Consider the following 13,758-nt stretch of genomic DNA (forward strand, 5'->3'; position numbering starts at 1 on the left):
TCTCACTGAAATCACTTGAAACTTACAAAAGTAACAATAAATAAAAATTTATTGAAAATTAAATCATCAAAATCAGCCATCACTTTTGAATTGCTGATAAACATAATTATTTTAAAAAACAAACTAATGAAACAGGCCTGGACAAAAATGATGGTACCCATAACTTAATATTTTGTTGCACAACCTTTTGAAGCAATCACTGCAATTAAGCAATTTCTGTATTTGTCACTGAGCGTTCTGCAGCTGTCAACAGGTATTTTGGCCCACTCCTCATGAGCACACTGCTCCAGTTCTCTCAGGTTTGAGGGGTGTCTTCTCCAAATGGCATGTTTCAGCTCCTTCCACAGATGTTCAATGGGATTCAGATCTAGGCTCACGGAAGGCCACTTTAGAATAGTCCAACGCTTTTCTCTCAGCCACTCTTGTGTGTTTTTGGCTGTGTGTTCTGGATCGTTGTCCTGTTGGAAGACCCATGACCTGCGACTGAGACCAAGCTTTCTGACACTAGGCAGCACATTTCTCTCCAGAATGCCTTGATAGTCTACAGATTTCATTTTACCTTGCACACATTCAAGACACCCTGTGCCAGATGCAGCAAAGCAGCCCCAAAACATTACTGAGCCTCCTCCATGTTTCACCGTAAGGACAGTGTTCTTTTCTTCGTATGCTTGGTTTTTGAGTCTATGAACAGAGTTGATGTGCCTTACCAAAAAGCTCCAGTTTGGTCTCATCTGTCCAAAGGACATTTTCCCAGAAGCTTTGTGGCTTGTCAACATGCATTTTTGCAAATTCTAGTCTCGCTTTTTTATGATTTTTTTCAGCAGTGGTGTCCTCCTTTGTCGTCTCCCAACAACGAATGGTGCGATCTGACACCGATGTACCTTGGCCTTGGAGTTCACCTTTAATTTCTTTGGAGGTTGTTCTGGGCTCTGTGGATACAATTCGAACGATCCGTCTCTTCAATTTGTCATCAATTTTCCTCTTGCGGCCACGTCCAGAGAGGTTGGCTACTGTCCCGTGGGTCTTGAACTTCTGAATAATGTGAGTCACTGTTGTCACAGGAACCTCAAGCTGTTTAGAGATGGTCTTATAGCCTTTATCTTTAAGATGTTTGTTTATATTTTTTTTTCGGATGTCCTGGGACAATTCTTTCCTTCGCTTTCTGTTGTCCATGTTCAGTGTGGTACACACCTTTTCACCAAACAGCAGAGTGACTACTTGTCTCCCTTTAAATAAGCAGACTGACTGATTATGAGTTTGGAAACACCTGTAATGTCAATTAAAGTACACACCTGAGTTAATCATGTTGGTCTGGTCAAATAGTTTTCAATCTTTTATAGAGGTACCATCATTTTTGTCCAGGCCTGTTTCATTAGTTTGTTTTTTTAAATAATTATGTTTATCAGCAATTAAAAAGTGATGGCTGATTTTGATTATTTAATTTTCAATAAATGTTTATTTAATGTTACTTTTGTAAGTTTCAAGTGATTTCAGTGAAAATTGTGGGTTTTTCCTTCTTTAACTGAGGGGTACCAACAATTTTGTCCACGTGTGTATTACAATGATTTTGCTGCGATTTTTGCAACATTCCTTTAAGTGGCGGTCAAACTATGTCAGCAAACAGAAAACTCTTTGTTGACTTGTGTTTCACCTCAAGACAGTAGGGGGCGATAGAGACCAGTTAATGGCTATGTCCTTAAGTGTCATGATCACTTCACAGGCAACAAAGACAGACTATACAAGTTTTCAATGTTTGCAGGTGTTAATAATTGTAAACTACATATGTATGGATAGAAGTGATGCCACTGAACAATTTGAGTGGTTGAAAACTTTTTTTTTTATAAATAACTTGAATTATGACGCCTTTAAAAGCATTTACAAAATTGGGGAAAAAAAGCAATGTTTATAGTTTGCAAAGTGTGTGCACAAGGGTTAAAAAAGATTCAATCACATCCTCAATTATAAGAGGGTGTGCACTTTCACATTATGTCAGTTGTTTCACTTTACTTTCTTTGCATTTGATATGCACAGGTTATACGTAGAACACATTACGATGAAAAAAAGCTTTAATAGGTTATAATTCCAAAAAACCTGGAGCTTGAACAGTAGAGTGAAGACTTTCAATTGACCTGCACTGGACAGAAGATCGCCTGCAGCATGGACAAAACATCGCAGAAGAAGAAGTCCCAAGTGTCGGCCAGAGAATCCAACAACTTCTGCCCTGTCACAAGAAAGAAAAATAATCACATCATTTAATGTGTATGATTTTCAGAATACGGTCAAAAAATTGCGAGGGGATGTGTCATGTTTCCACAGCTCAAGCATTAACCTGACCTTAGTGACTTTAGTCAATTATTACTTCTTTTTTTTTTTTTTTTACCTCCGTGGTGCTGAGATAATTCTGATTGTTCCTTTGTGATCGTAATAAAGTGAGTTAATGAAAAACTTGAGTCGATGACTTATTGGGTTGGTTTTACCTTCATAAAAGCGAATCTTGTCTCGCAGTATGACCATGCCCTTGGTTAGCAGCTGATTTTGAAGGTACTCGGAGAAGAAGGAGCCCAGCTCGGTCTTCAACAGCTGCCTGGAAAATTATATGGACAAACACAATAATTTTCACACGTGTGTGTGTGTGGTAATCAGTGCTGAGCAAACCGCACTGTTTGAACAGCAGCGGGTTCAGGAAATGACGAGCTCAACAGCCGCAGCGATGGCTAAGTACTCGTCGCTGACAACGCTGAAACAATACACAAACTTGCCTTGATTAACTCGTTCACTGCCATTGACGTCTATAGATGTAAAATCCATTTGAAGTGCCGTATGAGTAAATAAAAAAAAAAAGATTTTATTTTGTTTCATTGGCTAGTAGTGAATGAGATATTAAAAAAAATAAATAAATCACACCTGACACCTTCGTTCAGAGAGAAGAGCTCGTTTTCATCTAAATCCTTCTTCTGGAACACTGAGATGACAGCATTGTGGATGCTAAGGAGTCAAAAATTGAATAAATTAGCTTTTGTTTGATAGATGTGTTACTAATAATGATGATATGCTATGATCATAAGAACAAATGTTAGATTAGCAAAAAAGCAGTGATGCTTTCACTGATGTGTCTTTTCATGGCAACAGATGAAAACAGCTTTTTCCTCACTGTGCCTTCAGGCAAGCAAATATGAAAAGATATCAAGTTAATTCATTCATTCCCAAAATTCCAGAGTGCAGAAAATAAATTCTAGATACTTTATTTATATTGGCAACAAAAAGGTCAAATAATGGTTACTACTAAATGAATTACTGGTAAATAATATATTACTTTACGTCAGTACCTTGTACTTATGAATAATCAAATATTTTCATGGTTGTATATCAAGTAATCAATTACTTTAGTATATATATATATATATATATATATATATATATATATATATATATATATATATATATATATATATATATATATATATATATGTGTGTGTGTGTGTGTGTGTGTGTACTGAGCAAATATCACTGCTAACTGGCTAAACGACCTGTTCCAGGTGGCGTTGGCCCCCGCTCTCCTCTGCTGGGTCCCTCTGCCCCTGCCGGTCTCGTCCGCCAGTGGCAAATTCTCAACTCCTCCTCCCAATGGGGTCTTGACCTGTGAAAGGTCCGTCAAGCTGGATGAGGAGCCGCCGGTCAGCTTCAGCCTGTTCTGCAGATTCCTCGAAATCCAGAAAAGAAAAAAAGCACACATAGATGGTATGTATGACACAGTAAACTCACAGGGCAACAACGTGGCACTCTAAAAAGTGTTTCTCAAATGGTGAAGACACTTCAGGGGGTACATGAAATTTTAACAGGGTTTCTGCAGATAGCAAGTTTAATTAAATGTTTTTTTTAATGCCGTGATAGGAACAGTATATTTGACTTTTCAAATTAAGTGCAAATTAATTTGAACATGCGGTATACATAGTGACACCTTTGTAAAACATTAAGTATGTTGTAAGTGTGTAGAATTCTTTTAAAAATAAATCTATGAATTAACTTTTACATTCACTCATATTTTTAGCTGTCATGTTTTTCCCCCCTTAAAGGGATTCTATTCAAGACATTTAAGTGCAGGTACTTAAAGTATTTATCCTTTTTTTCAAGTGTTTGTAGGTACAAAAATAGCTGGTAATAAATAAATTAATAACTTAAACAATTACTTTGGATAATTAACTTTTTTTTTTTTTTTAAGTCCAGAAATTCAATCCCAGATAATAAAGTATCGATTTAATACTTAAGTACAGTATCTAGAAATTAATGTCCTTAATGTACTTAAGTATTGATTCAACACTTCAGTATCTGGGATTTAATGTCCGGACTCTGACAAAAACGTGAAAATAATCAATTAATTTGGCATCCAATTACCTCATCAAATACTTAAGTACTGAATTACCTACAGTAATGAATTACTTATGGCCTTAATTTCTTGATACTTTCCGCACTTATTTTTATTTTTAACCATTTCTTAAGTGTTTGGCTATACAGATGTCTGAAATAAAATAATAATAAGTAATAAACTAGATGATTACATACTAAAGTAATTGATTACTTTGTTTTCAAGTACTGAATTGATTACTTTAGTTCCTAAAGTACTTAACAACTTCAAGTAATTGATTTCTTTAGATTACTAACTGACTAAAATTACCGATTATTCTAGGTACTAAACTACCAAAGCTGCTTTATATACTAAAATACTATTTGATTCTATTAGTACTTTCGGACCTAAAATATGTTAATAATATGTACTCAATTTATCAATTACTTTTGCTAGTTACGTATTAAAGTAATCAATTACTTTGGCATTTAATTACTTAATCAAACACTTTTGTACTTAATTACCTAAGGTAATCAATTACTTGAGTAGTTCATTTCTTGTTACTTTCTCTGATACTTATTTATATTTTTACAACTTTCGTGTTTGGCTGAAAAGGGGTCTAAAATAAAAAGTAATAAACAACCTTACCTGATTCCTGATTCCTGATACCTAAAATTACTTTATGTTTTCAAGTACTGAAGAAATTGATTACTTTAATTCTTAAAGTATATAACTTTAGGTACTCAAGTAATTGATTAGTTTAGATGGCTAAATCAAAAAAATACTCAATTATTTTAGATACTATATCAAAGTCTTCAGTTGCTTTATATTCTCATATTATTACTTTTTATATGAGTACATATTTTAGGTACTAAAGTACTAAAGGAATCAATTACTTTATATACTAAAGTAATGAATTAGTATGGTAGCTTATTCATTACGAGTGAAAATGATCAAGTACTAAAGGACTAACATAATTAATGACTTTAGTACATCAAGTAATTGATTCTGTTAGTACTTTAGTACCTGAAATATGTACTTGTATGTTTATTATTTTGTAGAGGTGGGAGTAGCTTTCTCTCTCACTCTCGTTCCCTCTGAGGGGCGTTTGTGGTCGGTGGCCTTGTGAGCTTTTGTACTGCTCGACAAAGGAAGCCTTTGAGGTTCAAGTGCAGCCAAGATGTAGGGAAGAATTTCAAAGTGACAAATGTCCTCCTTTAGCTGCACTCTGTAGCAAGATAACAACAAATTCTACCAGATGAGCCAGCAATCTACTGAAGGCACAGAATACATTTTCAGAGTTAGCGCAATCCAAAAGTTTGAGGGAATGTCTTTGGTGTAATTAGTAAACAAAAGAGCATGAATGAAAGCGATCAACGAGGTCATTTGGGAATGTATGTGTCTCATAGTCTGCAAATACTACAGTACTTTATGGTAAATCACATAAAGACAAATAGAATGAGGTTCCCCAAGTAGGTAAAGTTAGCATGGCTCAAAATCTAGACTATTTTCTTTCTATAAAAGGAGAGTAGTAAGTATCTGCATCAATGTGATTTCCAGTACAGCGGGCCCCAGTTTTACGAGATTAATCCGTTCCGTGGTTGGGCTCGTAAGGCAATTTCGCCATATGGCGGGCAATCCAAACCTATGTAAAATAGCTAATACGTGTAAAACCCAGGTAAAAATATCAAAATTGTACAGTATATACATATTAAATTTGGTATCAAAATAGGATAGTAAGTGCTATTTATTTATAACATACATGCATGTGCAATGAAATAACACCATAAATAAAAAATATAGAAAGAATTTATTTACCTTTGAAGTGACGCTTGTTATGGTCATATTCTCTAGTAAGGGTAGCCTAGGCAAGGCTTGCTTAGCTTTCTTCATATTTTTTTCATTATTCCCAGCGTCGTTTCCATATACATAATCTTACTTCTCTCTTTAACATCACTAGCAATTTTGGGACTCATGGATAACCAATTCAAGTTTGAATTAAACACTAAAATGTATAATAAATACAATAATTAAAGCACTCTCACACAAGCTCAAGTCTTTAGGCAGTCATCTTTGTGACCCTGTGCGCCGACCAATAGCAAACCAGCATCTTCGTGACCCCAACATGGTGACCAATAGTAGACCAGTATCTTAGGGAGTCGAGATGCCGACCAATAGCAGGCCAACATTGTCGTGACGCATTGCACAGGAGGCAGTTTGAGGCCAACAGAAAATAAGAGTAATTACCTAAAAACGCCCCAATAGAGAGGCAAAACAACACCCAACCAACCCCACAGGTCATGACAGTTGTTGACGTTAATCGTAAAGCGTAATATATGCCTTAAAGAGGGGACGAAAAAAACTCAGTACTCCACATTGTAACGTGAAAAAAACATAAGCCAGAGACACCGTAACTTGGGGCTCCACTGTATTTTTCAGATTATTGAATTAAGCAAATCTCTAATAAAATATGAATGAAGGGAGTTAAGATACCTAGTTTGGTGACTTAGTGTGTCTGTATGTCTGCATCAAGACTACTAACTTGATTTAAAAAAAAAAAAAAAAAAAAAAAAAACTTACTTCCTAAACGAGCCCTCACGTTCCATTTTGGAATCTGTGTGTCTCAGAGGACAAATCTGAAAACAAAAATATGAAAAATGTAAGATAACAGCTAAAATATGCTTAAATGACCCGTGCACACAGTCAATTTATTAGGTACACTTGAATATTTTAGTTATTAAACAATTTATCTAACATTTTTTGTAAATATCTCAGTCATAAAGTGTTTTATGTGTTAAAAAACGTATTAATTACAAAAGCAGCTGCAAATATGGAGTATACATTTTTGACTTTGTTTGAAAAATCACGCTAATTTGTTAGCATAAAAGCCAGTAATTACGGCACCTGCGCGATGAATTAAATACGATTTCTGGAGCTACCGAACATAATTGGAATACATTACCGTCCGTTGTCAATTTTTAACAGCGTACTTACTTTTCCATTTTTAACAGCATACTTACTTTTCCAGAAGTCTCCGCTTCTAAATAGTGTTATTATTTTAATCCATAAAAAGCACGTTTAACTTGTGAAAAAAAGTGACAATCACAGCGATAAAGATTACCACCATCAAAAAAGTGCATCAGTCAAAGTGAACGCGTGCGTGACACAGGAGCCGGTGATAGCGCTCACCAGCGAAAGGAAGCCGGACAAAAGGGGTTGCCCTGGAAACGTTTGGTGGGCGTGGTTTGACAATGAAGCACGTGCTTGAATTGGTGTGTTCCACGGCACACCAAAAGAAAGGAAATAAGGAAATGCTGTACATAAAATGCACGCGAATAGTTTTAAGTGTAGCTATAGGTGTTACCTGGTTGCTTAATAGTAGCAAAGTCTATCGTTCGAGGCTAAATTGAGTGTTAAAAGTACACAGAACTATAACACAACCGCACCCGTATGATTACTGCGGATTCCCCCATTGTACGCCCTGTATGTGCTTAAGTGTAAACGAGCGGAGCTGAACACAAACACAGCAAATGTACACAAAACAAAATGTGACTTGATCGGATGCGGGTGACTGAAGGACAATTACAAGTTGCCATGGACACCTCAAGGCTGAATTCAATCAAATAATTACACCAATTTCAAAATAGGGTTTATAATGCTTAAAAATTTGCCATTAGATATACGCATTGGCCATGTTGTACAAATCATGATAAGATTCTGATTTAACCAGGGCAGTCCCGGTTTTGTTTTGGCTCGAGTCTCGTCGGTTTAGACATGCCAAATTGTTTTTACACAATTTCCGTCCCAATGTCCGTTTTTAGCCCGGTCAGCAATGCCAGTTGTTTATCTTTCACACAATTGTCGTAACGATTGATATAATAAATCACGTAAAATGGGATTTAACTGTTAAACATCTTCCAACCAACTTTTACGTTCACGTTAATTTCATGGTAACAAATTCATATATGTGATTATACTGACATATTAATAGCATTATAGCTGTACATAATTAATAATTTAGATTTTTCCTTTCTGTTTTAAAAATAATAGATGGATACTAAAACATTCTATGGTGCAAGGCCACGCACACTTCTGGCCCTTGGACCAGAAAATCTGACTCTAAGCTGATCTGAGTGATGATGATGACCAAATTGACGATCCTAATTATTAGCCAATACAAGCAGAAGACAGTGGGGACACTGAATCTATGGATGAGGAGGAGGTTCCCTCAACACGTTTACCCTCTAAACTGCCACCCCATAAGAAGAGGAGAAAAGGTAAAAACAGCCTAAAAACTTGGAAGAGCCAGAGGACACCCCTGACACTAGTCCACCCTCAGGCCTAAAAAAAGCACTAGGAAAATCTGGAAACATGAAGACAGTGAGACAACCCAAGCCTGATGCAAGATTTGAACCCCCTGAAGCTGTGAAGACACCCTTTCAGTATTTCAAGACAGTCTTCGCTGATGCCACTCATCACTGATTCCTACATGTAATCAACATATGGGAGGCATTGATCTTTCTGACATGCTGGTACACTTGTACAAGTCCCCAGCCAAGTCAAGGAGATGGTTGTTACATTGTAACACCCAGTACTCGACAGTGGACCACCACAGACCAGACACAGACGAGTACGAACTCAATAGAAGGGATTTATTAAACGAAGGTTGCACGCCCAGCGTGAAAAGGGAATAACGTAAACAGGGAAAAGTAGCAACTCAAATACAGCGATCTAAACCCGTGTGTAAAGTCCAACTAAAAGTGACATAGATACACCTATGCGATAGACGGCGAGACGCCAGTAGTCCGAGGGGGGTGGGAGCCAGCACCCGGAGGAAGCCGCGAAAATGGAAAGTAACAAACAAAAGCAGACACGAGCAAAAACGCACCAACAAAGTAGCAACAGAAATACTCACTACACAGATACACTAGCATACGTGGAAACTAGAACGCTAGACCGAATTGCAGTATACTCCGACGGCTTCCTCCAGCTCCAGTCGCGTTTATATAATCCAGTGATTGTAGATGGTGGTCAGGTACGCGGCTGGTGGCTCTGCCCTCCCGTCAGGGACACACCTGCTCACGAAGAGAGAGAGAGAGAGAGTGAGGTGGAGGAGCAAGAACGTAACAATGGTTCTTTCCCCTGTTTGGATACATCCTTGATCTCTACATCTCAAATGGTCTACAAGAGGGACTGTGGCCTATTGAAAGATAAAACAATGCCTCTGAAAAAGTTTCGACTGGCAGTTGCCCACAGTCTGAAGAAAGTCAACAAGCCAGCATCCAAAGTTGGCCGACCGCCATCCTCCTCGCCACCCCACATGTTATGGCTGAAGAAATGCTACACCCCAAGACCCTCACAACCGGAACTGGATGTGCGTTTTGATAACTGCGGATATTAGCCACTTAATTGTGACAAGCGGGGGCGGTGCAACCTCTGTCCAAAGGGGTTGTCAAGATGGAAATGCCAGAAATGCAATGTTTTCCTGTGTTTGAATGCAAACCAACAGTGCTTCGTAGCATACCATGAAAAGTAAAGTGGGTCAAATTCCCCAAAAAAGACAGTTGAGCATTTGCTGCACCACACAGATGGACAATTAGGATTTATTTCTGCTAAAGAATGGCATTTTATTTTACTTTTCAAAATGTTTTTGATGTTTTCTGTCATGATCTGTCTGTGTTTTGTTGTGGGTTTTGAGTTGTTTTAGTTTTAGTTATAGGTTCACTGTGTTTTCCCCCGCGTGTCATTACTTTAATCAACCTCACCTGTCGCCCGTGTGAGTCCTCCTGTCAGCTACCCCGCCCCTTGTTCCCAGGTGTCTCGCGTTTTCATTAGTTCTGTTAGTATTTAAGCCCCAGTGTTTTGCCTCATTCCTTGTCGGGTCTTTGTACGTCTTCCCCTCGCCGTCTTGCCTCGCGTTGCCCTCCTTCCCGTGCTGCCTCCCGTTCCTTGTCGCCCCCCGTCAGCTTCAGTTCAGCGTTTTGGTTTGCACTTTGTATTTTTCGATTCTTTCAACCCTGCCTTTGTTATTAAATCACCTTTACTCGAGCCTACCCCAGTCAGCCCTGCATTTTTATTGGTTCCGCCTTTCCCACATCCCGCACCTCCTCAAACCGCCCTGCCCCGTCGTGACAGAAAGACCCGACCAAACCAGGAACCAGCAGGAAGCCCACGGCGGCAGACAAGATGCCGCCGTCGCGCCACCCGCGAATGCCCTCAGCCTGCCAGCCAACTACGTGCTCCCCGCGTAAGCTCTTTCACTCGTTCCCCGTTGTACTCTCCGTCCGAACGCTCCTCCAACGCCACCCCTTACACGCCCTCCTCACGTCTCTCCTCCGCGGCCTACACTTGCGCGTCCGAACTCCCTTACCCCACTATTTTTCCTCCCCACGTCTTTCGCGATTCTGACTGTTCCGACACTGACGATTACTCACCGCCCTCGTTTCCACCCATAGATTCAGATCTTTCTGACGTAGAGGATGGTTCTCCCTTCGTTAAACTTCGCTCAGAGTCCGGCTCTGAATTTGTTTATCCAAATCCATTTTCCTTCGACAATTTTGATTTTGATAATGATTTTCTTTTTCCAAAGTCCATTCCACCCATTTATATTAGTGACTCAGAGTCTGATTTAGACGATTTAGATTTCGAGCCTCCCAACAACCGCGACCTTTACCGGGGCACCCGTTTGGCCTTCTGCCCATCCCGTGGTGGCCGACGGGGGCGCCCTAGTAAAGGTCGCCAGTCTTCGTCCTCGTCCTGTAAGTACCGAGCACCTGTCCCGACACCCCCTAGTCAAGAGTCACTCCACCCCTTAGCAGTCCTCACACCACCTCGTGTTTCTTCGCCTTCACCTCATCCCGAGTCACACCCTCCACGCACACTCCCGCCTGTTCCGGTCAAGTCTCTCCCTTGCGCTTGTGTTCCCCAAGCTCCCTGGCGGCAGGCTGATGTGGCTAGCGACCCAGTCCACAGTCCCCAGCCAGGCAGGCTGGAGGTCCCCGTCCCGGCTCCGCGGCGACTGTGTGCCCCCGTCCCCGCTCCACGGCGACGGTGCACCCCCGTCTTGCCTCCGCGGCAACCGAGCGCCCACTTTCCGGACCCTGTGGTCCCGCCACTGGTGATTCCGGGACTGGAGCCTCACGTCGCGCCGCAGTCGGCGCCCCCGGAGCCTCTCGCCGCGCCGCAGTCGGCGTCCTCCGAGCCTCTCGCTGCGCCGCAGTCGGCGTCCTCCGAGCCCCTCGCCATGCCGCAGTCGGCGTCCTCCGAGCCCCTCGCCACGCCGCAGTCGGCGTCCTCCGAGCCCCTCGCCACGCCGCAGTCGGCGTCCTCCGAGCCCCTCGCCACGCCGCAGTCGGCGTCTTCCGAGCCCCTCGCCACGCCGCAGTCGGCGTTCCCCGAGCCTCACGTCACGCCGCAGTCGGCGTTCCCCGAGCCTCACGTCACGCCGCAGTCGGCGACCCCCGGGTCCCACGTCACGCCGCAGTCGGCCTCCTCCGGCCCTCTCGTCGCGCCGCAGCCGGCGCCCCCCGAGCCTCAAGTCGCGCCGCAGCCGGCGCCCCCCGAGCCTCAAGTCGCGCCGCATTCGGCGACCCCCGGGTCCCACGTCGCGCCGCAGTCGGCGACCCCCGGGTCCCACGTCGCGCCGCAGTCGGCAACCCCCGGGTCCCACGTCGCGCCGCAGTCGGCCTCCTCCGGCCCTCTCGTCGCGCCGCAGCCGGCCTCCTCCGGCCCTCTCGTCGCGCCGCAGCCGGCGCCCCCCGAGCCTCAAGTCGCGCCGCAGCCGGCGACCCCCGGGTCCCACGTCGCGCCGCAGCCGGCGACCCCCGGGTCCCACGTCGCGCCCCGCAGTCGGCGACCCCCGGGTCCCACGTCGCGCCGCAGTCGGCCTCCTCCGGCCCTCTCGTCGCGCCGCAGCCGGCGCCCCCCGAGCCTCAAGTCGCGCCGCAGCCGGCGCCCCCCGAGCCTCAAGTCGCGCCGCAGTCGGCGCCCCCCGAGCCTCAAGTCGCGCCGCAGCCGGCGACCCCCGGGTCCCACGTCGCGCCGCAGTCGGCAACCCCCGGGTCCCACGTCGCGCCGCAGTCGGCCTCCTCCGGCCCTCTCGTCGCGCTGCAGCCGGCCACCTCCGGCCCTCTCGTCGCGCCGCAGCCGGCGCCCCCCGAGCCTCAAGTCGCGCCGCAGCCGGCGACCCCCGGGTCCCACGTCGCGCCGCAGCCGGCGACCCCCGGGTCCCACGTCGCGCCCCGCAGTCGGCCTCCTCCGGCCCTCTCGTCGCGCCGCAGCCGGCGCCCCCTGAGCCTCACGTCGCGCCGCAGCCGGCGCCCCCCGAGCCTCACGTCGCGCCGCAGTCGGCGAACCCCGGGTCCCACGTCGCGCCGCAGTCGGCGCCCCCCGAGCCTCAAGTCGCGCCGCAGCCGGCGCCCCCCGGTTTCCACGTCGCGCCGCTGCCGGCGCCCCCCGGTTTCCACGTCGCACCGCTCCGTTCAGGTCAGTCCCTTACCTTCATTAATGTCTCTGGTCCGTCTCCAGCAGTCAAGGATTTCAAAGCCGCTGCTGGAGCCTCCAACGCCGCCTGTCACACCTCAGCCGCAGCCTCTCCTGCCTTCACCACTGTGGCCAGTCGGCCTCCAAAGGTTGCCTCTCGCCCAGCCGTCGCATCCCGGGTCTCCGCACGTCGGCGCCCAGCCGACGCATCTCGGGTCTCCGCCCGTCGGCGCCCAGCCGACGCATCCCGGGTCTCCGCCCGTCGGCGCCCAGCCGACGCATCCCGGGTCTCCGCCCGTCGGCGCCCAGCCGACGCATCCCGGGTCCTCCTCTGCCGGCGTCCGCCTCAGCTGGCGTCAAGGACGCCCTCCGGACCCTCGTCGCCGGGCCCGCCTCCCCTGGCGTCAAGGACGCCCTCCGGACCTTCGTCGCCGGGCCCGCCTCCCCTGGCGTCATGGATGCCCTCCGGACCCTCGTTGCCGGGCCCGCCTCCCCTGGCGTCAAGGACGCCCTCCGGACTCTCGTTGCCGGGCCTGCCTCCCCTGGCGTCATGGACGCCCTCCGGACTCTCGTCGCCGTCGCGCCCGCCTCCCCTGGCGTCATGGACGCCCTCCGGACTCTCGTCGCCGGGCCCGCCTCCCCTGGTGTCCCGTGCGCCCTCCGGACTCTCGCGCTGGGTTGCGGAACCTGGCGCTTTGTTTGTGCCTCGGGCTTTTCTTGGACACTTTCAGTTGGGTTCGTGTTTTTGTTTGGTCCCTCCTCCGGGCCCCCTTCCGCCCGCCCTGCTTGGGTTCTTTGTTTTTGGGTTGTTTTGGTTTGGGGTCGTCTGGGATCCGCCCCTTGAGGGAGGGGCTATGTCATGATCTGTCTGTGTTTTGTTGTGGGTTTTGAGTTGTTTTAGTTTTAGTTATAGGTTCACTGTGTTTTCCCCCGCG

General features: G+C 45.5%; 1 protein-coding gene across 1 annotated transcript in view; it reads right to left on the reverse strand.

Annotated features, from left to right (window-relative positions):
• Positions 1 to 13,013, reverse strand: part of LOC148405811 (proline-rich protein 5-like) — a 16,673-nt gene extending 3,660 nt beyond the window's left edge. Inside the window, exons 1-6 of the mRNA XM_088405841.1 lie at positions 12,840 to 13,013; positions 6,922 to 6,978; positions 3,528 to 3,709; positions 2,905 to 2,985; positions 2,478 to 2,584; positions 2,130 to 2,221 (exon numbers count right to left, since the gene is read on the reverse strand). Coding sequence (XP_088261967.1) covers positions 2,130 to 2,221; positions 2,478 to 2,584; positions 2,905 to 2,985; positions 3,528 to 3,709; positions 6,922 to 6,978; positions 12,840 to 12,845 — 525 coding nt within the window. The 5' untranslated portion in view covers positions 12,846 to 13,013. The remainder of the gene's footprint in view (positions 1 to 2,129; positions 2,222 to 2,477; positions 2,585 to 2,904; positions 2,986 to 3,527; positions 3,710 to 6,921; positions 6,979 to 12,839) is intronic.
• Between the last annotated feature and the right edge of the window lie 745 nt (positions 13,014 to 13,758).

Source organism: Hippichthys cyanospilos, chromosome 22 (genome assembly GCF_059441005.1).
Source record: "Hippichthys cyanospilos isolate Australia breed blue-spotted pipefish chromosome 22, RoL_Hcya_1.0, whole genome shotgun sequence".
NCBI classification, from domain to species: Eukaryota; Metazoa; Chordata; class Actinopteri; order Syngnathiformes; family Syngnathidae; genus Hippichthys; species Hippichthys cyanospilos.